The 21,624-nt window shown below is 34.8% G+C and overlaps 2 protein-coding genes across 3 annotated transcripts; one reads left to right on the forward strand and one right to left on the reverse strand.

The window, feature by feature from the left end:
* Positions 1–2,090: 2,090 nt before the first annotated feature.
* On the reverse strand, positions 2,091–3,930 carry LOC106618865 (uncharacterized). The gene is made up of 3 exons (XM_014236760.3): positions 3,775–3,930; positions 3,467–3,712; positions 2,091–3,392 (listed from the first exon to the last, which is right to left on the reverse strand). Exons 1-3 carry the CDS (start codon positions 3,797–3,799, stop codon positions 2,206–2,208), a joined length of 1,458 nt encoding a protein of 485 aa, XP_014092235.3. The 5' UTR covers positions 3,800–3,930; the 3' UTR covers positions 2,091–2,205.
* A 2,280-nt stretch (positions 3,931–6,210) lies between these two features.
* On the forward strand, positions 6,211–10,077 carry Hs3st-B (Heparan sulfate 3-O sulfotransferase-B). 2 transcript variants are annotated; one of them, XM_014236762.3, is made up of 3 exons: positions 6,211–6,558; positions 7,762–8,312; positions 9,525–10,077. In XM_014236762.3, exons 1-3 carry the CDS (start codon positions 6,421–6,423, stop codon positions 10,030–10,032), a joined length of 1,197 nt encoding a protein of 398 aa, XP_014092237.3. In that variant the 5' UTR covers positions 6,211–6,420; the 3' UTR covers positions 10,033–10,077. The 2 variants fall into 2 exon arrangements, with proteins under 2 accessions (XP_014092237.3, XP_036222095.2); XM_036366202.2 differs by lacking the exon at positions 6,211–6,558 and adding an exon at positions 7,552–7,701.
* Positions 10,078–21,624: the final 11,547 nt, after the last annotated feature.

Below are 21,624 nucleotides of genomic sequence, written 5' to 3' on the forward strand. Positions count from 1 at the left end.
AAATACTTTTATCGGGTTTATTTCTGGCATCCCGCCTTTTTTGAATTCAGCTGTAAACAATTGCCTAATCTTCATAATCACGGAAAGAGAATGAGAAAAAAAATAAGGGAAAATGAGAGAATCTCGTATCATGTCATCCTTGGTAAAAGGTCTGCCAACAAGAACGACGTAATGTTAAAAAAAAATAAAGCACAAACGTTTAGCCCGAATGCATTCTTTTATTTTGCTATGAAAAAAATCACGGCTCCGTTTGCATATCTACGCCAATTTTCGATGATTTCGGCTATAGTGCGCTGACAGTTGTCTTCGAGCTCCTCGAGCGTTACTGGTTGATTCATGAAAACTTTTGACTTAACATACCCCCAGAGAAAATAATCTAAAGGCGTTAAATCGCATGACTGGGCCATTTCTCGAAATTAGCGAGTCGCCAAACTTAGCACGCAATAGGTATGTCCATGTTTAGACGTGAAACAAGAAGCAACACACACGTTTTGTTAAAGATAGAGATCGTCAGCGCCGATTTCATCAAATTCCGGCAATAAAAAGGCATTATCACAATGCAATTGCGTTTCTTGAACCACACGAGGATTTGACTCACCCCGATGGCGATAATTTTGTTTGTTGATAAAGCCATTAAGCCAGAAATGGAACTCTTCTTCGTGTTTTGCGCGAAGAGCTCTCACCGCAGCCACCGGAGAACGTTAATTTGCGTAATAATCTTGGACAATTTCCAAGCGTTGAAATGGCAAACCTTACTGAACAAACTGACACAAATCCGTAAATAAACATGGCCGCCACGAGCTGTCAAAATCACCTCATACGTTTAGAGAACAATTGGGACCCTCAAGATTAGTAACTTTTAGGACAGGTATACTAGTATCTCTCGCACAGCTGTCCTACAATTTTATAATAATTGCAATAGCGAGGCAAATTATTTAGTGTCTTTCGTACTCCTACTAATATATTTCGGATATCCATATATTGAAATACAACTTTATCTGCATTACCAATTGTAAGGTGGATTTTACCAGTTCCATTTTATTCCGTATTTCCGTTTTGCTTTATTGAAGTAATAATTAGTTGCACGGGGCTGTACGTTCATCAATAATTACCGAAAGACCTATGTTTATTCGCTATAATCTCTTCTATATATCAGTGTAGGTAGCAGTGATGTTGCTCGGGAATCACACCCTAATACTTGTAGAAAGAATTTACTTTATGCAAATGACACCAAAAACAAAAATGATATTTGTCATATAAATTTTGTCTTATCTGAAATCTTTCTATAGCTGTGAAAGCTTTAAAAGTCCATGAACCATTTTCGTATGGGAATACTTGTTCGAAAGGAAATTCCAAAACTATAATTATGTCGTTTACTTTGTTATAAAGAGTAAGTAGGTATGTGCAAAGTCTAATTTTCATAATTTTAATATATTATATTTTATCCTTAGGTCATTGAACTATTCCATCAAATCTAAGAACTTGATAGTTCTATAACAGATCTTCCAAAATGCCTGCATTTTCATAAATCTTTTATTTTGTAAGGTACTCAGATGTAAAAATTGGGAGATGGAATATTTATAAGGCAGAAGAATGAGTTATTTATTTGGTCCACATTTGGTAGCTATTCACGAAACTCACACATTCTCAATTATTTATGAGTAATGTCTATAGTACAAGCGACATATAATTAACCTTTGTAGACGGAAGAAAAGTCTGGCATCGAAGATGAATACTCGATATCTGAGAGAAATACTTGACTCGTCAAAGCTACTTACACAAAATGATTTTTGAACTAAAGTAGGTAGTTTGTATAGTGAGTTTTTTGTCATCAGTTTTAGAAAGAAAAAAAATCACATAAAACTAAGCCCAATGAATCTAATGGCAGCGGCTGTGGATCACACCACGCGAGCTAATTTTCAGCTTCAGTCCTTCTGCGCTATTCCTTTGAAACAAATAGGCTGGAGTTTCTACACCACACCCTTTGTTTTCAGCCCGATCGTACTACAGTTTCTGAGCGATGCTCATGGGTCGGTTGAGCCAATCGAAATCAAACTGCTTGAGAAAACTCGAAAAAACCAATACATACATCTTTTTATTAGCCAATTTTTATTACTTTTTATTATAGCTTAGATTTTGGTAATAATCGTAAAAATATGATAATTTTGAAATTTTCTGGGAGCGTTTAATAACAACAGATTTTCCTCAGTAGAAACTTCCCTTTCCTGAACAAATACTCGCAAGGCGCTCACCTATCTTAGGCAGCTCCTCGCTCGCCTCTGATTCTTTCGGGTACTGCTGAAACACACGGTTGCCGTCCAACTTCACACAACGCACATCGTCCGGTTGTAGATTGTGGTATATAAAATAATTAGTATTCCATAGCTTAGTTTGTGCTGGCGTCGATGGTTGCCGCTTTCTCACACCCATTAGTTTATTGCGCATCTCAATGAGACCACGTGAGCGAGGTACAAAAATACACACAAGAGCAATACAGACAGCAGTCAATAGTATATTGAATATGCCGATCCTTAGCAACTCTTGCCAATTGTCATCTGCCAACGTTTCGTACTTTAAGACTTCCAAAACCAGCAGTTCTATAGCATAGGCGACAGCGAGAGCTAACTCTGTATAAAGCAAGGGCGTACATTCGAGCACAAGCTGAAAAGCAACACTAGAATACACGCCGATGCAGGTATAGTAGAAGCACAGAAAATAGAAGCATTGCTCTGTGGAATTTTCGACGTAAACACCCATTAACGCGGAGAGCGCCGTAATTTTGATGACGCCAAACATTAGGTACAACAATTTTGACTTGTAACGCGCCATTAAAGCGCAACCCAACGTACAACCGAGCGTGTAGAGCAGATATGATCCATACAAATGCTGCGTTGCCATATACGCAAAAGTAGAGCTCCAAGCCAACTGCAGATACGATGAAGAGTATAGCAGCGCGCGCTCCAACACCAAGACCGCGGCGACGCCCACAACCAACCATTGGCGATTGCGCTTCACGTAGTAGTCATCACGACCCACAAAAAGCGCATATATCGATTTATTCGGCAGGAACACAAGTTTCTCCTCATTCAGTAAATTGAATGCCAAATCGAAAGAAACCTTATAATTATGTACACCCATATGTTGTAGGACCTCATTCATCACAACACCGGCGAGCATAAAGAGCGAAATACCCAAATAGATCCAACCGCAATAGATCGGTTCGAACTCGTTGAATACGCTAAAGCCCACCGTAAAGCCGGCGAAATACAGTGCGTTCCCAAAAGCTATGCGCGCCGGACGCAGGCCACGCGACGAGCTACGCAAACTAATATAGCTATAGCAGGGAATGAGCGTAGTGCCAATGCCGATGAAGCCGAAGTAAAAGCAAATATCTGGAAACAAAACAGTTTTGAACATATAGTAGCGTCGCGTTGTTTTTGCTTTTATGTTAATTACTTGTACGTACTTAAGTTGCCCGTCAGCATGAAGCAACAACTGATAAGGTAGCATATCAGGCCGTAGAAAATCACATAGAAGTGATCATAACTGTGCTGGCGTTTTAAATATTTGCGCAATGTTAAGCCGCCCGCCAAGGCCACAGCTACAACGCCCCCAAGCAAGGCGTGCCAATGCACCCACAGGTTGTCGTAGACGTAAACATGTTTGCAGTAATAGCCGAAGAAGCAACCACTCGCGAATAAACACAGGAAAACTGTAGAAAATAATTGTACTGAATGAAGAAAATATGTTCACAAATTTTCTGTTTTAGTTTACCCAAAATATCTGGAAAATGGTACATTTCGGTGTGAGAATACTACAGTCACTGATCACTTTGTTTTTTTCTACATCTGCGCGCTTGTAAGCTTTCGAAACGATTGATTTAAGTACTACGCTATCTCCGAATTCTTGCATCGATGACACATTCTTTAAATTGCTAGGTATCTTACACGTTGAGATAAAAAGTGTTGTGCTACAGAAGTTATCTTTGATTAGAGACAATAATGTGATTGGAGAGTTATGTGAGAGTTTCACTTCACGCAAAATAGTTACTTTATAGAAGAATAAGGTTATTCAAACTGATCTGGATGGAAGTTGCTGGCAGCTTTGAGACAATAAACCTTACAAATTTCTAACCCAAATTCCAGGCGATGGATATCGAAAAAAATCTACACAGTTTGCCGAATCACGGAATATTCTTGTCACCATTCTATACGTTGTAGACCAAGGTATACCGTAAACCATATGCTCTGCTAAGTTTCAATGGTAAGAACCAGCGACATGCATTCTATAATTGGAGTTAGAAGCTTTTGGCAGAGGTAGAGCTGATAATTTTAGCCACAAGATGTCTTTTCAGAAGCATTAAGACAGAATACTATTTGGCTCGCATTACAGCATTTCAATTTGGCTCCATTAAAACAAGCACTACACCTTTAGAAGATCAATAAAGAAAACTACCCAGCTTGCATTGATTTGCGCTGGCGCCGACTATTTTGAATTCGCCCAGTCGAACCAAACTGTACAAAAATTGAATCCAAATTGAAACACAACTCAAGTGTGCCTTGCCAGATGGTAGTGCTTTGTAACTTAAATCGTAAGCAAACTATGAACTAATCAGACGTACGAAGATAAAAATATTCAATTCAAGTGTAAAGTCCGTTGCCTGCAATCTTTTTTCAACCGATATCTTCGAAAGATTATGCTGGCCAAGTGTTTATAGCAAGCTAATCCCTGCACCACAACCAAAGAACTACCTGTCGATATAGAAACTCGACGCCGTTAAAGGAAAGGAATCGGTAATACTTTGCGAAAATCCCAGGACGACATTACCAAAACAGCATTAGACTTGAATAATCAAGGAAGTAGAAGACGTGAGAGACAATCCAACTCAAGGAGGCGGGAATTCGAAGTATACGCGCAGAAAAGCGGTCATTGATAAGAAAAAAATAAATTTCAATAAGTTAAGTAAGAATTGAATCGAACTACATAATTAAGAAAGAAAAATTTCCCTCAGTGAAGGACTTCAAATACCATATATATACTCAATTCCAACACAAAGCGACGAAATCCTGCCTCTACCGGGGTTGAAATCTGGAGCAAACAGAGTAAAACAGTGATCGTCGCTTTACAAAAATTGAAAAAAGTTCTGTTCACATTAGTTTAATGTAGGTACTTAGTACTTTTCGCTACCAGTACAAAAAAATTAAAATTAAGAGTACGCTAAATTAGAAATCTGATATAGCTGCGCCGTTTAACAGACATCTTGTTGGATTAAGCGGCTCGCAAATATTTTCCAATTATACCGAGTTTCTTATGTTATAAACACACTGTGAAAACAAATTGCAGTTAGCCAAAGCAACTCATGCGCTCCGTATAATCACGAACCAACAGCGATTTGCGCCGAGCGGAATACGAACTGCGCAAGTACAAATAATTCGGCAAAGAAGACGCCGAATTTCATGAATGAAACTGCCGGTTCAAACGCTCTTAGGGTTGATAACAGCATTTCACCCTTCAACTTCCGCTACCAATATTTACGGTAACAAACCGACAACTTCGGGCGGCAGAAGCGAACTTCGACACTGCGAGAGCGCATTTTTGTCGAACTTTGACATAATCGGCAGGCGTACAGAGCGCAATGTAGGATTTGAATGGTCTGTGAATGTGTATGTGGTTACTGGAAAATACTTGCTGTTTTGTTAGATTTCAGCTACCACTCTTTTTCGCTGTCAATATCCAACCGCCAGCCGCAGCAGCAAGCTGTCAGTTGTGCTTTTTGACATTTACTTTTGGAGCGCTTTTGTAGCGGCTTCTGTTCATGTATGCTGCCGCTCTTCTCTTCATGCTATGTTTTTGCGCTTCATTCGTCTTTATCATTTGGCAAATTACGTGAAGTTTGGAAGGCAAGCAAACATGCCTTGCCGCTTTCATGGCGGATATTTGACATTTATTGCGCCCACATCAACACACACACATACACACATTATAGAAATGTTTGACTTGATTTCTTTATCGATATATACATATGTATGTATATATACTATATGTGGATATATTTGTAAATTGCCCTCATTCGCCTTAACACTCAATCACTCACACACACACCATACACACCATTAAGCCGAGCTGTGCGAAATCAACCCTTTTCGATGGGAAATCGTTGCAGGAAATTTTGGAAATTTTCCTCTTCGTCAAATTAGTGCAATTGTGCAATTATTCTAGCAACACAGCGATGTAGTGACTGTCGAAAATCAGCGATTTTTAACAAAATGTAGTGGCAATAGTTAAATTGAATAAGTTGTGATGCGTGTACTATAACGGTAGTTGTTCGGAGCGCATTTAATATCGTCAAATCGACCGAATTTGTGCATTTTGTGTGATTTGGATGGAGAAAACAAGCAACGAGGGCAGCGCCGCAGCAGTATGTTTGTCATGAACTGGTTCAACAATCTCAGTAATCGCAGTTTGGCGATAACACTGCTAATTTGCATATCCCTAATATATGTATCATATACATTTAATTCGTGCCTATTAACAAGCATTAGTCGAACATTCCAAAAGGTGTGTGGTTAGCGATATATAATTGTAAATATCTTGCATACTTAGGAGATTTCTTACATTTAATTGACTGTAAGCCAACTAAGCTGCAGATGCTTCACACACATAAGGGTGGTTCATATAGTGACCGGCTTTTGAAAGTGATGCAAGTAAAAACAAGAACATAATTTTGATCGGTCAGTTTGTATGACAGCTATACGCTATAGTGGTCCGATCTGAACAATTTCTTTGAAGATTGTACCGTTGCTTTGGACAATAATCTGTGCCAAATTTCGTGAAGTTACGCTGTCAAATAAAAAGTTTACCATACAAGAGCTTGATTTCAATCGTTGAGTCTGTATGCCAGCTATATAATATAGTGGTCCGGACTGAACAATTTCTCCGAAAGTTTTATCGTATGTACACGAACTAGTATATATATATATATATATATATATTATAGGGTCACCACGCTTCCTTCTGCCTGTTGTTTTTCTTTGCAAATAATCCAAAGATTAAACATTCCAATTAGTAATGCAACACACTTTCATTCTTCTGGGTGTCTCAATTGAAGAACATGCTCTTTTGAAGACCAACCTTATAACGAAGCCTTTAACGATTTAGTATTCTGCCTCCCAAATTGGTCTTAAAATAAAAAAATAATCCAACAATGTCAAGTCACAGCTCCTATTTGGCCAAAACATTGTCGGAAGGGCGAAAACATAATTACCAAAATCGAGTTTCACGGAATTCGTATTGTATAGCGGTCCTTCAGATAATTTTTGACCTCAAAAATTCGATTATCTTGCTTTTATAAAGCTGAACCATAGTCGAAATGATCATTCCCGGTAGCATTTTCACAGAAAAATATACCAATAAAGTTTCAGCTTCCACAACCGTATTAAGCTGTCACTCTTTCTGGCTTCTTCACGATTGCAGGCGGGTTTTCGAATACCAACTTGCACTAATTTTTGATGGAAACTATGCTTTTCGTTTTTTAACAAATGTAACTGTAAATTAACTCCTACCACGAATATATCATACTGTGTGCTTGTAAGAAATTTCAGCGAGAAAAATTTTAATTTTGTAGAAATAATATTAGATAAAAAACAGCTTATGGGCCACCCTATACAAATAAAAATGTATCTTGTTGTACACCAGTTAGAAGTCAGCTTCAAATCATCTTATATTGACTAATAACCAAAAAAATTTACATCTCCCTAACAGAATCCATTGCGCGGCCTACTCTTCTCCGATGACGAACTCACCGTTACATCTGCAACGCAGCCACCTACGAAACTAGACACTGCAAATGGCAGCGCTAATGTCGGAGTGGCATCGAAATACACACCGGAAGCTTTAAGTTTAAGAAATCACGGTTCATCCGTTGTACATATTGTGCCGTTAAGTGGCTCAAATAACAACACCAACAATAATGCGAGCAATCCGCTACAGGAAGCTGCCGACGGTTCACCGAAATATCGTTTCTTACGTCAACAAGGTTTGCATCCGTCGCGTCATCTGCCCGACACGCTCATCATAGGCGTGAAGAAGAGTGGCACACGCGCGCTACTTGAATTCATACGTCTTCATCCGGATGTACGCGCCGCTGGCTGTGAGGTGCACTTTTTTGATCGTCACTATCAGCGCGGTTTGCACTGGTATCGCCACCACATGCCCTACACCATTGAGGGTCAAATAACAATGGAGAAGACGCCAAGCTATTTTGTAACAAAAGAGGTGCCGCAGCGGGTGCACCAAATGAATGCGGCGACAAAGTAAGTTAAAGGGCACAGCGATGGAAAATTTCCGGGTTAGCTTTTCTTAGCTTTAGTGCAAAGCCGTTAAACCACACCATAAGTCATAGTACTAGTGGAATTAGTATTAATGAGGGGCGGAAAGTTTTTAAAATAGAATAATCAACTTGTTTGAGTGACTAATTCCTGATATAACCTCAAGTACTATATTCACCTCGATTTCTCCATATCTCTTTGAAAATACCCGCCATTAACATACCTCCGTCCAGTGACAACTTGAGTTGCGTATGCTAATATCTAGGATTAATGAGGATCATAATTGACCACAGCTAAGTCAAGGCTTATTATGCTCAGCAACTTTCTGATAAAGTCTTGCGGCTTTAAAAAATCCATAAGGAGAAAGACGAGAGCTCCTAAATCACACAATTTTGTAACCCGATTCTCGCCATTTCGCCCGATAACGAGCACAGTCTCAAATAGTTTTTGCAAAAGAACCTGCCGCCTACAGAATGAGAGCCAAAATGTCTGCCGTTAAAGTTTATGCTAAAAACTATAATTTTGAAGACAGAAAACGACAGGACCGCTAGTAATATTTGTTTTGATACATGAGAAACGGATTACCCGTTGTGGATGTCCCAACCGGAAAACCTTCGAAGACATTGGCCTTTTGTCAAAGGATAGAGTCGGTTTCCAGAATCGCACACATCATAGTATTCGTCGGTGTATTTTCAGGTTTTTAATCTAATCAAACTTCTTATAAGTAGTTTGATTAAAAACCTGAAAATACAGGTACACTTTACAAACATCATAGTGATGTGTGCGATTCTGGAAACCATGATCTTAAAACACAGGCGTCTTATCATACCAGACTACTACTTTTACAATATTACTTGTATTATTCCAAACTTTTGGTAGTCTCGGCCAAATCTTTGGTGTAATAGCTCTTTCGATGTTATTCAAAATATCTTTAGACGTTGAAAAATCCTTTATAGAAATCATAATTTTAATGCTCTCTTATATGGAATGGAGGATCCATCTCCAACTCTTTTGAGATTCTCATTCCATTCATTTAAGCTATGAAGCGCATCCCAGGGTAATTTAATGTCAATCGCAATTATTTCAGTAACTAAGAGTCATTACTTTAAAAGTATTCAATACACCGAAGCATTTGAGGTTTTGTTTCGCTTTTTATTACATTATCTAAATTCTTTACATTCTACACTTTACATACAGGCTGCTAATTGTCGTGCGCGATCCTGTGACACGAGCCATATCCGACTACACGCAAGCGGCCAGCAAGAAATCGGATATGAAACGTTTCGAAGATTTAGCCTTCGTCAATGGCTCGTTCGCTGTCGTGGACACCGCTTGGGGACCAGTCAAAATAGGTGTCTACTCGCGTTATCTCGAGAAGTGGTTGAAATACTTTCCGCTCTCACAATTGCTCTTCATAAGCGGCGAACGACTTATTATGGATCCTGCCTACGAGATTGGACGTGTACAAGACTTTTTAGGTCTTAAACGTGTCGTGACTGAGAAACATTTTTACTTTAACGCTACCAAAGGTTTCCCCTGCCTATTCAAGTCGGAAGCGCGGTCCACGCCACATTGTTTGGGAAAGACGAAAGGACGCAATCATCCGCACATAGAGGAAGCTGCCATCGAACGTTTGCGCGAATTCTATCGACCATTCAACAACAAATTTTACCAAATGACCGGCATCAATTTCGCTTGGCCCTAAATCGGATTTACGCAAGCTTATTATGACAGCAAGTTGATGTATATATATGGGGGAGGAGGTGGAGTATTACGAGCACTTTAAAAGCGTTCAACGAAATTATAATTTACGATATTAATCAGAAATTTTACGATATTCGTCGCAATACTTACGATATTACGATAGTACTCGCTAGTAATGTCGAGCGAGTAGTTAGGTACTCGTTTGCATAATGATCGTCGGAAACGCACAATTTTTGCTTCAAGACTTTATAAACGAACTTTGCAATCTTCTAGTTTACATATACAAATTACATACATACAAATCGTAGATCATTAGCGTAAACGTTTCATACATACTGAAATATTATTAATACTAGCATAAAAATATACATTTACTTGCTAGCGCGAAAAATCATTACTTCACGCACCAAATGAAAAATAAAATCGATATCTTGGCATGTGAAAAGATATAAAACTTATGTGATATGTCTCTGAGCAAGATATGCAACTGTGTAGATCGATTTGGTATGGAAAGTTTTTACAAAATCTGTAGATCCAAGATCTATAATGAACCTATATACATTTTTTGGTGTTGGTTCCAAAAAATTTTTTCAAAATTAGGATTTTGAAATTTCAAAACTTTTTTAGGACGAAATTCTACAAAATTTGTCTGCAAATCGATCTAAAGTTGTGTAGGTATGATCGGTGAAAGGCTGTGCTCTAAGAAATCAATCCGATGTATCCGAAAAATCATTGTTAAAATTAAACAAGATAGAAAATTGAAACAATTCGGTTGAAGGCGGATATTAGACAATTTCACAAATTGAATGAAGACTATTGGATATGCGAGGTAAGTAACTTTGATGGTAGGCGAAATTATGGAATGCCATTTGCTCTACCTTGCTGTTTTTGTTATAGTTATAAAAAAAAAAAAACTTCCCGAATAATTTCGATGAGTGCCGTCGAACTGATCATCTTTGGCCGGATAAAAATCCGAGTCCATTTGTTCATTTTGGTTATATTCGTCATATGTTTTCTAGGTAAACATACAGTCCTACTTCCGAGTTGCCGAACTGACAATCTTCAGCCCGATGAAAACCCGGGTCCGTTCTGGTTGTACAAACCGGAGTGGCGTGGAAACGGATTGGTCGCAGGTTATTATAATCGTCATATATTGAACTTATAGTTCTATTTCACTAAGTTATATGTAGTTAGAACGAACCTTCAAAAAAGATATGCATAATGTATATATAATTCTACTAAAGGCGAAAAACTGGTTCGTTATTGAAATTTTAACGTATTTGAAACGTTTAAAGAACGAGATCGTAAAAAATGGGCACCGTCTCACAAACCAATGAGAACGATAGCAAAATTGTATAAACTGAGCTTCTAATTCCCTCCGTATTGAGCGTATTTTCCGGATCTAGCCGCCAACAGCATTTTCCTGTTCTCGTAAACCAAAATAATTCTCGGTGGAAACAAATTTAGTGACAACGAAGAGAAAATCGGCGAGTCTGACGCCTCTTAGAAGCAAAAGTCAAGTCTTTCTATAAAAATTATATTACAAAATTCGGAAGATTCGCTATAATCGGTGTAATGCGCTCAATGGCAACTATGTCCAATAAAAAATCTAATTTTCCAAAAATTCTTATTTTATGAAGCTTTCCCACGATCTTTCTCTCGTAGTAATTATAACGGTAAACGGTATATACATATTATTACATTTCTTAAAGCACAACCTTTTCCTGAAACACATAAATAATTCACTTGCAAATCATTATAAAGAAGAAAGGAACATAAAATCGAAAATTAAAACCATTGTAGCTTTATTCTCGCACACTATTTATCAAGCATCATAGTTCCTTTTTGCTCTCTGCATTTTAAAAATATGTACTGCCGATATCAATTGCCTAAAAAGTACGAATACAAAAGCCAATACGAAGCCAACGCAACCAACACAATAGCAACAATAATAACACTGAGTATATACAACAAAAGCAAAAACAATAAAAAATTATATACAAATAAATAAAGCAACAATTTTAAAGCGAAATACAAACACACGCACACATATAGTACATATGTACGTATATACATAAACATATTAGTTTACATGCATGCCAATCAAAACGGAGCTTTTTCATACTTACATACATATAGATATAACCTAAACACGCAATATAGTATTACTTACAAGTTACTTAATTTCGCTACTCAAAATACTTACAAACAACAAAAACAAATATTAGTATAAGCTATATCTAAATATATATATAAAGGGGTAGATAAATCAAATGACTAAGCGATCTTCCATTAATTTTACTTGCACATTTACACACACACTAAGATAAAGGGCGCCAAAGCCTTTAGGCTCAAAAATATTAAATTACTAATAAATACATACATTTAAAATATACATACATATGTATAAAATAGTATATACAAATACTTAAAGAGACTGTAGCCAAAGTATATTTAGTATTTATGTACAGAATATTTTTTGTAAGCTCGGCTTTTTTTCCAATTTGATAACAAAAGCACATCAGAAATGTTGTAATGCTAATTAAGTATAGTAGATTCGTCGCATATATATTACAAGTATATCAAAATATATTAAATACATTTTTATTGATTACACACCTTGAGAACAAATAATATGCTGCAGATTTTTGAAAGACGCCCTTCGAACATGATATGCGGACATATGTTAAAACAGCCTAAGTCGACTTAAGCCAAAGTGTGGTTCTTTTCATAACCTCAAATTCTAAACTTAATTGAGGTGAGGTTCTCAATTCTAAAACATTGTTTGAAACTACAGGGTTCGCCATATTTAGTGTCGGTATGTAAACATTGAATATTGTCTTAGGGTAAGGCGAATACCCTTTCAAGCATATTGTGTGAATAACTGAAACCACTTGCCAACAAACTGATTGGATCTTATCAGTGCGGAGTTAGACCTGTTTGTTCCATCATTGACCAAATATTCACGCTACGCTAAATCCTGGAAAAGAGCCGAAAATATGAAATGGACCCATTTTATCTCTTCGTCGATTACAAAGCAGCTACCGACAGCCCGATAAGAGATCGTGTATACGCCGCATTGAGCTTGATATACATATAAGCACTTTTTGGTGCTAAATTTAACAAGAAAACCCCCCTGAAATTTGTTTTTGCCTACGCTGTCAAAATCACTTGCACTAACTTAGGTCGACTTCAGTCATTTTAACATATTTTCATAAACAATAATATTTATAATAATTACAAAATGCTGAAAGAAACGAACATATATTAAAATTGCATTTACAAATATTTATAGAAAAGAAGCTGATCTGAAACATCTTAATGATAGAAAAGTCTTAATTATTAAGCAAGTTTTTAGTACATTATTGTTTATTACATTTATATTAATCAACAAATGGTATATAAAGTAACTAATTTGGATTTCGAACTTGATACAAAATGAATTTCATTAATAAAATTAGCAAAAATTATGTTATCAAATTTGGCTACTGAAGCTGAAGAAACTCCACTCAAAACAGCCAAAGGCTACTTATGCATTTTTTCATACACATCAAAATTAAATCCTACAAGTTCTTCAGATATGGTCTACATCCTCTTCAAAACCATCCGTAAATTTTGTAACGTGCTAAATGAAGTCATACTGGCAAACAAAGTATATTTTCCTCGATGTATGTTACTAGTAAGATAACGCCCATCACCGTCAAATCAAAATTAATTTTTTGACTTTTCAGCTGTTGATCAATGTGGGTCAATAGTACGAAATGATATTTCTAATACACACTTCTTTGTCGACACAAATTTCATTCATTAATAATTTTAAATCTTCGACGATTAAACTTCCATGCTGATGAAGTCATCTCCCACTGGAGCTTAGAGCCTCACCTCACTCCACATTTAGTATATAGTAGAAGGAAAATTCGTTTGGAACTTCAATATAATCTTCTTTTTACCACCTTTCAATGTGGCATGTGCTTTTGCAAAAGTTATGAATTGTACGCAAATAATGTGTTCTTATTAAACATATCTATATTCCATATTATATATTATTGAGATAAGTTAGTTTTAAACCAATTTTTAATACAGACATTTTATATATAGTTTTATTCAAATTAAGTTTCGTTTTAAGCTACCTACCTACATATAAAAGAAATATAACAGTAAACGAAAAATTTCTCAATATTATTTCAATGTACTATAAAGTAAGATAATTTTCATGGAGGTGTATCCACCTAGTATCTCGAATATTTTTATCAATAACATAAACCGAAACTACTCGTCAAGTCACAGTTTTCGTTTCAAATAGTTCGAAGTTTGACATAATCGGACAAAATACGAGCTAAATTGTAAGAACAAGTATTGTATTGAAAAAGAATTACAACACACACACAACAGAGATATTTTTGAAACCTTTTGCCCTTCGACTTTTGAAACTTTTCTCCGTTTGGTGTTAAGAACAACGGACCGATTAATAGCGTTTGAAACTTTTATATACCTATGTACATATGTATGTAGATGCTACAAAGACAATTTGTGGAAATTTTTCGATATAATAATTTTAATAGCGAATTTTAATCCTTGACTTACCTCGCAAAATAATTTTTAGTGAGAGCAGAATAAAATCTCATAGAATGCTACAATAACCGCAAGAAAAATCTTTGGATACTTCTTAAGGCATTTATCATCTTAACTCTTGACTTGCCTATTGACTTTTCTCCCAAAATATTTTTTAAGACGATCAAAATAACTCCTTAGGAGAATGTAATGACTGCTAGAAAACTGTTATAAATATTTTAATGAATCGTGTAAACCTTACCTTACCACTTTAATTATCTTACATTTTTAGGCTCCAAAATCACTTTGAAGGGGGTCAAAAGGATAAGTAAAGTTGATTATTTGGAGAATGGAGACGCACAAATATCAATGACGCAATGCTTGTTCTTATTTCAGTTTTATACATATATGATTCTTCTTCAGATTTAATAATGATTTCTATAAAAAGAAAAGTAGTGACATGGCGAAAAGAGTATTTCAGGTTGTTGTTGTTGTTACCGTATACTACCGTTAGAAAGTGTAAGTTAGCGCCCCCAAAAATATGTATTGCACTTAACTATCAAAAATTTATAAGAAAACCGACGTTTTTGTACGAGCTTAATCATAAAGTTTTGCCATGGCACAATACAATCACAAAGACTTAATAAGCGAAAATATCTCTTTTTTTACATTGTACTAATAGTATTTATAATATTGTAGTATTATTCAAATAAATATACATATATGTAACTAAATAATGTTATGTATGTAAAGAAAAGTATGATAAATACAATTCAATAATCATACATATGTATGTATATGTATAAGCCCTTTTCAATGAAGAATACGATTTTCTAATATACAAGTTGTGTAGAGTTATCGTAGTGAAATTTTGTATTATCTTAGAAAAGTGTTAAGATTTGAAAGGATAAAACAAAAAGTTGCATTATTGCATCAATTATTTTGCATATTGCAAATGCTATGACAAATGTGTAACTGTAGATTCTGTTGATTAATTGAATCAATGAAATTGTATTTGGTATTCAAAAGATGCTCAAATAAGAGCGTACATACAATGAAGTACATATTACTAAACTACTGACATAAAAGATGATAATCGCTTACACATAAAATTAGTGTAAAGAAAAACATAAATTGTTTCGAAAATTGTACGGAAAATAAAATTATTACTGACATTAAACTCGGCTATTTTTGCCGAGCATAAATAAAAAATTGTATTTTGATTATGACATGGGGTGAGTTGCGAACTCGATATAGTTGATTTAAACAGTAGATGAGTTCATATCTAAGAAAAATCAAAAATTAATTTCCAAATGGTTAAATTAGTAGTATTTTACCAATTAGAAATTATAAACCTTTGATGTTCTTAGCATCTATGGCCTATATGTATTTTAGGGTGTCCGTTATCTCCCGAATTGATTGTTGTTTTTTTTTTTGCAACGCCCCTGAAGTTTTAGTTTTTGCTCCAAAACAAGAATCCAACGTAAACAAGCTTTTTATTTTCAGCATTCATTTAGTGAGTTATACATTCTGTGTTGCTCATACGACATGGTGTACCATTTGAATACTGCGTATAACTTTGAATGGAGTGTTTTTATGAACAAAATAAATATTTAATAATATAATTTGTATTAAAATATTTAATGTTTTTTCCAAAGTTTTAGATTTATTTGCTTTAGAGACAAAAAAAAGATGGTAAAAGATCAAAAAATTCCATATAAACTATATTGGGAAAAGTAAAATTATTTAAGCACGGTTTAAATTCAAAATTAAAAGCTTGCTTATATAGAATAACTTGTTTTTAAGGCAGAAACTAAAAATACTGGAGGCATTTAATAAAAAACAATCAAGTTGGTAAATAATGGACACCCTAATGTACATATACTATTGGTCTAAACTAAATTTTTTTAACCGAAAATACTTTCCAGATTAGAACAAAGCTGACATAAAATAATAATTATTTCACGTCAGCGAAGTATGATGTCTCTGAGTTTACTACACAAAGGTTATACTTAGACGATCTTAAAGTCCATGTTCAGTTCCGCTCTTAACAAAAGACAAAAACCATCAAGTCATAGGATGACCTTAAATCGCTATTTGAATGCTGGAGCAATGCCTTCTGCCTTCTATTCAGCGAACAGACAGTTGTTAAGGTCACAGCAGCTTGCAGAACCAACTACCATTGCACCTTTTCAGGTCATGTGACCAGCGTCCCAATTTCATAACCACCATTACCAACTGGCTGTGCGACCGATATGAAACACCACAGCAATAATTCAACATTTGGTTAATTTTAGTAGCAGTCAACGATCTTTACATTAATTATGTAGGCCGTAATGTTCATATTATAAGACATCAGCCAATTGCTAATAGATATAAATAGCAACAATGTACCAGTAACCTAGTAGCCTCTTCATTATCATTACCGAGCTTAATCTTCTTGCACTCCAGTCTAGATAATGACCTGCCAGGTGTGATTCCAGCCGATCAACTTCTTGCTTATTAGAAAAGAAGGTAAACTGGGTTAGGTTTAGAGCATATAATAGTATAATACTTTCACCACTAGCGCTGATGCAGCAGAGCTAACTTTCTGCAAGATCAGAAAAGTAGCGATCGACCAATTTAATCCAACCGATGACGCAGTTATTATGATTCGGACTGTAAAACCTTACTTTTGAAGTTATGCGCATCGTGGACATCCATAAGCAGACCAAACGATTGAAACATAGGAACCGTTCCCAGAATGGTACAGTTTATGTAACAGCAACGTTTGCTAGCCAATGACTGTCAACTATATGGAAGAATCCACTATAATAACAATAGCAAGAGCTGAAACATTTTGAGTTCAGATCAAATCCAAAATGAACAGTACAATGCGGCCTTTGGAAACCTGGAATTCATGGCAGTTCTATTACCCGATCAGCATTCTTTCACAAGTAGCTAAGCTAGTTTAGACTTTACTTCGCCGTTTCTAACCCAACCTATGCCACGCCTCACAACAACCGTAAGATACATACAAGTAATACTGCATTACCTCTCTATATCTTCGATACGATAAACACTCCAGTTTAGCCCTCAACATCCTCGTTCATGCCAAGCTGGCACCAACGGACTTATTCGAGTAACCTTGTAGACTATTTCAAGCTCTAACGGAACATCAGGACAAATAGTTTGCTCGATATTTGTGCTTAACCAATAATTGTTTAGACATTAGTCCTTCATGTACGTCAAGTTACAGTTCCAAGGTAATTTAGTGCTATGCTTGATAAAGCCTTAGTTCAATGTCTCAAAATTTCCGTTCTAACAAATATTTCCTTTTGCCTTTATAGCACGCAAATTTTATGTAAAGGCCTTTCTCAGAATTCACACCACTTTCACTTTCTGAGAATTCATTGTCTTCCAAACGACCCTTAAAAGTCTCTAACTCAGTTTTTATTGCTAGCATAGCCGCCGGAATATTTAATCAACGAACATGTTATAAATTTAAATTGAGTCTCGGTGGAGTCAATCCGTGACTTGCCCAACAAGCAGGCTAACGTAGCATGAATGGAACATTGGCCGCACATGCCGACTATTAAAATTTTAAAGGAATGACATAAAAACTCTAGTAGAAATGCTAACAGGTCAATGTCTAATTGGCAGACAAGCCAGCAGACTAGGTGCAGCATACAATGACTATTGTAGAAGCTGGAGGAGGAGAGGAGACTGTAAAACATCTTCTATGCGAATGCAGGCTCTATATACGCAACTATCGGTCGACGTTTCAGAGTTTGCACAAATAAAACCATTTGTACTGATGAACTGCAGCAGAAGCACGGGTTGGTTCAAAGAGGAGACAATAGAGTGATGGAACGTTGGTATCACAATGGGCATTCTAGCTGCGTCGTCAGACCTAACGGAGCCACAGAGCTAACTCGCCTTTCATGATTTCAACACTTTCGATAACGGTACTGTATAAAACTACACATATTCATTTGTGTAATAATTATACATTTGTATTTCTCTGAATATTGCAAGCGGTTTAAAAAAACACAAAGTTTCTGTAATTTTCTGCTTGCGATAACGCAATGTATTTCACTTATAACTTATTTATATATGTGTATGTATTTATTACTTTTTTCTTTAGTTCATAGATCACCTAAATATTGTACAGTTAGTTTAGTTGTGAAATAATAAATATGAATTGATTTTTAGCATATTACTAGGTAGTTATTTATGTATATTTGTATATACTTTATATATATGTATATATATATACTTATTTCTGTAGGCCTTTGCTTTGCTACAAATACAGCTTGACGTTTTAATCAACTATTAGGATAGCTCTTTAAACTATTGTTACATTCGGCCTACGCTGGCGTTCATAGGAGGCTATAAATTATATATGTATGTATTAGAGTACATATTAATACATATTTATATTAGATTTTTCATTATTCAAGTTTAAGATTCGATCAATCGTTTTTTGTTTTTTTTTTTTGAAATTTTTCTCTTCTTCTTGCATATTTGTGTTCGAACTACGCTTACCGCTAAAACGATTGTTTTTATTTTTGTTGTAATTTGGTTTGCTTACTTTAATATACAATATTTGTTGTCAGTTGGTATATTGTTGTTACATATTTGCATAAATATACTAGGTATGTATGTATGCATCTAACAAACTAGAAACTAACCTCACTTCACGCCAAGATCAATAATTAATTAATAATAGTTGCATTTATTCTGTTTTGCTTATGCTAAGACTTAATTTACGCAAAAAACTTAATACTAACTTCATAATCAGTTGAACGTAAACACTAACGAGTGTATGCATTAAGTGAAAATGTATGTGTGTGTAGATTTCATATTTTGTTTTTTTTGTATGCAAATTTCAATGCAAAAAAAATTGCTTACAATTGCAGAAATGCATATTCTTCGGCTATAATAACGCGCGTTTATTAAATCGCAATTTCTTTTGACGGTTATAAGCACGTTTTTGTTGTTGTGATAGGGGCTTAAAGAAATTTTTAAGGCATGCTGTCGAAGCGACAGTCCTTAACCGCATACAAATTCGCGTGCCTTACTTCATCGTATAAGCCGCTCGTAGGAAATCGTATTTTGTTAACGGTAAGCCAAATAATAACACAAACAATTTATAATTTTACCATTTTGTCGTTTCAACTTATATTATGTTTACGAAAAATTTTACGTCTTCGTAGGAAACGTGCGTGCATACTAACTTATTAAACCAGTAAATACACAAAAACAAAAATAAATAAAAAAAATCGTATAAATAATTAAATTCATTTAGCTACTCGTACTAATATGTAAATTAACTATTTGTTTTTGTTGTATTTATAGTATGTGTTTATGTAGTTGTAATAGGAAACAAAAATGCAGTTACATTGTTTATTTATTTTGTATTTGTTGTTGTTTATCTTTCTTATTATTTGCAATTACTTTAAAACTAAGCTAGCTTCACTTCAGTGTTCATGTGTATGTATGTATGTATGTTTTATGGTACTAGTTCGTGTTGCTTAAAGGAACTCATATGTAAAAAGCAAAATAAATTGAAAATATATAGTATATAAAAAATAGTTATATACATACATATAACTCGAAGACGAAAAAGCAAATCAGAATAAACATTTGTACATAATTGCGGAGAGTCGAGGACAATAAAATTGTTTAAAAGTAGTAGTTTAAGAGTTGCACGCGCATATACACAGCGTATATATATATGTATACGTATATATCAGGGTGTCCGTTATTTCTCAAATAATGTTTTTTACAAACGCCCACGAAGTTTCAGTTCTTGCTCTAAAATAAAGGATCCAACGTAAACAAACTATTTTCAACTTGAACCGCGCCTAAATTATTTGTGTTACTCATACGACATGGTGTACTGTTTGTACAGTTCATTTGATGCATAACTTTAACTGCTTATAACTATTAAAGGAATCTTTTTATGAAAAAAAAAACTTTTTTGTAGAGCGGAAAATTTTGAAATCATTATTTTACAGTTATAGGTTTATTTGCTGTGTTGATAAAAATTTATTGCAAAGATTAAAAAAAAACATGTAAAATGTATGGAAAAATATTTAAATTGCTAATAAAAAGGCTTGTTTACGTTGGATCATTTTTTAAGGCGAAAACTGAAACTTAAGTGAAGGTTTGCAATAAAAACAAAAAGAAATTACGTACGAGTTTAAATATATATAAAAAAATAAAACTAAAACTACAACTCTTAAACCATTAGAGCTATAGCATTGAAGGAATTAAAAAATATTCGTTACTTAAAGCAAATAACTTCGTTCATTTTTCATTTTTTGTTTTATTTTGTTGAAATCATTATTTTCTTAGTGGCAGTTGAGAGTTTTGTTGTTATGTATTAATTCGTATTATTTATATTTCGCTATATTTGTGGTAAGTTATTGCAAATGTGTTCAAAACAAAAAACATTTTTTAATACTTATGAACTGTTAATTTCTTTGCCTCTATCACTTTTATATACATATGTAAGTGTGTTACATGAGTTTTCACATTTCTTTACAATTTATTTGCCTTTGTACAATATACTCGTGTGTATGTATATTTTCTGTAATGTTGCGGAAAATGCCACCAGCTGTAGTTCATTTTATGTTATTTCATTATTAATTTGTTTTTTTAGTTGTCTTTTGTGTTGTTTTCTGTTTATATGCTAAATATAGGAAATTCGTTTGTCGGCATATTGTTGTAATAAAATCGTAACTAACTATTGTAGAAATGCATTAGAATTGAACTATAATGTGTGAGCTAATATATGTAGGCATGTATGTATGTTTGTTCGTAAATCGTTAGGATAAAGTCTTAATATTCAAGTTTATGTTTGTACATACATATTTGTGTACTTTTTGTAGGGCTGAGCTTAAGCAAAGATGTTTTAGAAAAATAAAATAAGATTATTTTATTACCAACAAATATTTATTTTGTTATTAGAAACTATAATGTTGACTGATACTATTGTTCAACAAAAAAAAAACTTGTAAAATTTTTCACGCATGGGTAATTTAAGTATGTAAAT

The sequence above is a fragment of the Bactrocera oleae genome, chromosome 5 (assembly GCF_042242935.1).
Source record: "Bactrocera oleae isolate idBacOlea1 chromosome 5, idBacOlea1, whole genome shotgun sequence".
NCBI classification, from domain to species: domain Eukaryota; kingdom Metazoa; phylum Arthropoda; class Insecta; order Diptera; family Tephritidae; genus Bactrocera; species Bactrocera oleae.

Excerpts from the sequence above, each read along its gene's own strand:
- LOC106618865 (XM_014236760.3), bottom strand. The coding sequence starts at position 3,799 with ATGTACCATTTTCCAGATATTTTGG. Across the intron at positions 3,713-3,774 it reads CCATTTTCCAGATATTTTGG|TTTTCCTGTGTTTATTCGCG; the intron begins GTAAACTAAAAC and ends TATTTTCTACAG. Across the intron at positions 3,393-3,466 it reads CATGCTGACGGGCAACTTAA|ATATTTGCTTTTACTTCGGC; the intron begins GTACGTACAAGT and ends TTTTGTTTCCAG.
- Hs3st-B (XM_014236762.3), top strand. The coding sequence starts at position 6,421 with ATGTTTGTCATGAACTGGTTCAACAATCTCAGTAATCGCAGTTTGGCG. Across the intron at positions 6,559-7,761 it reads TTAGTCGAACATTCCAAAAG|AATCCATTGCGCGGCCTACT; the intron begins GTGTGTGGTTAG and ends TCTCCCTAACAG. Across the intron at positions 8,313-9,524 it reads CAAATGAATGCGGCGACAAA|GCTGCTAATTGTCGTGCGCG; the intron begins GTAAGTTAAAGG and ends CTTTACATACAG.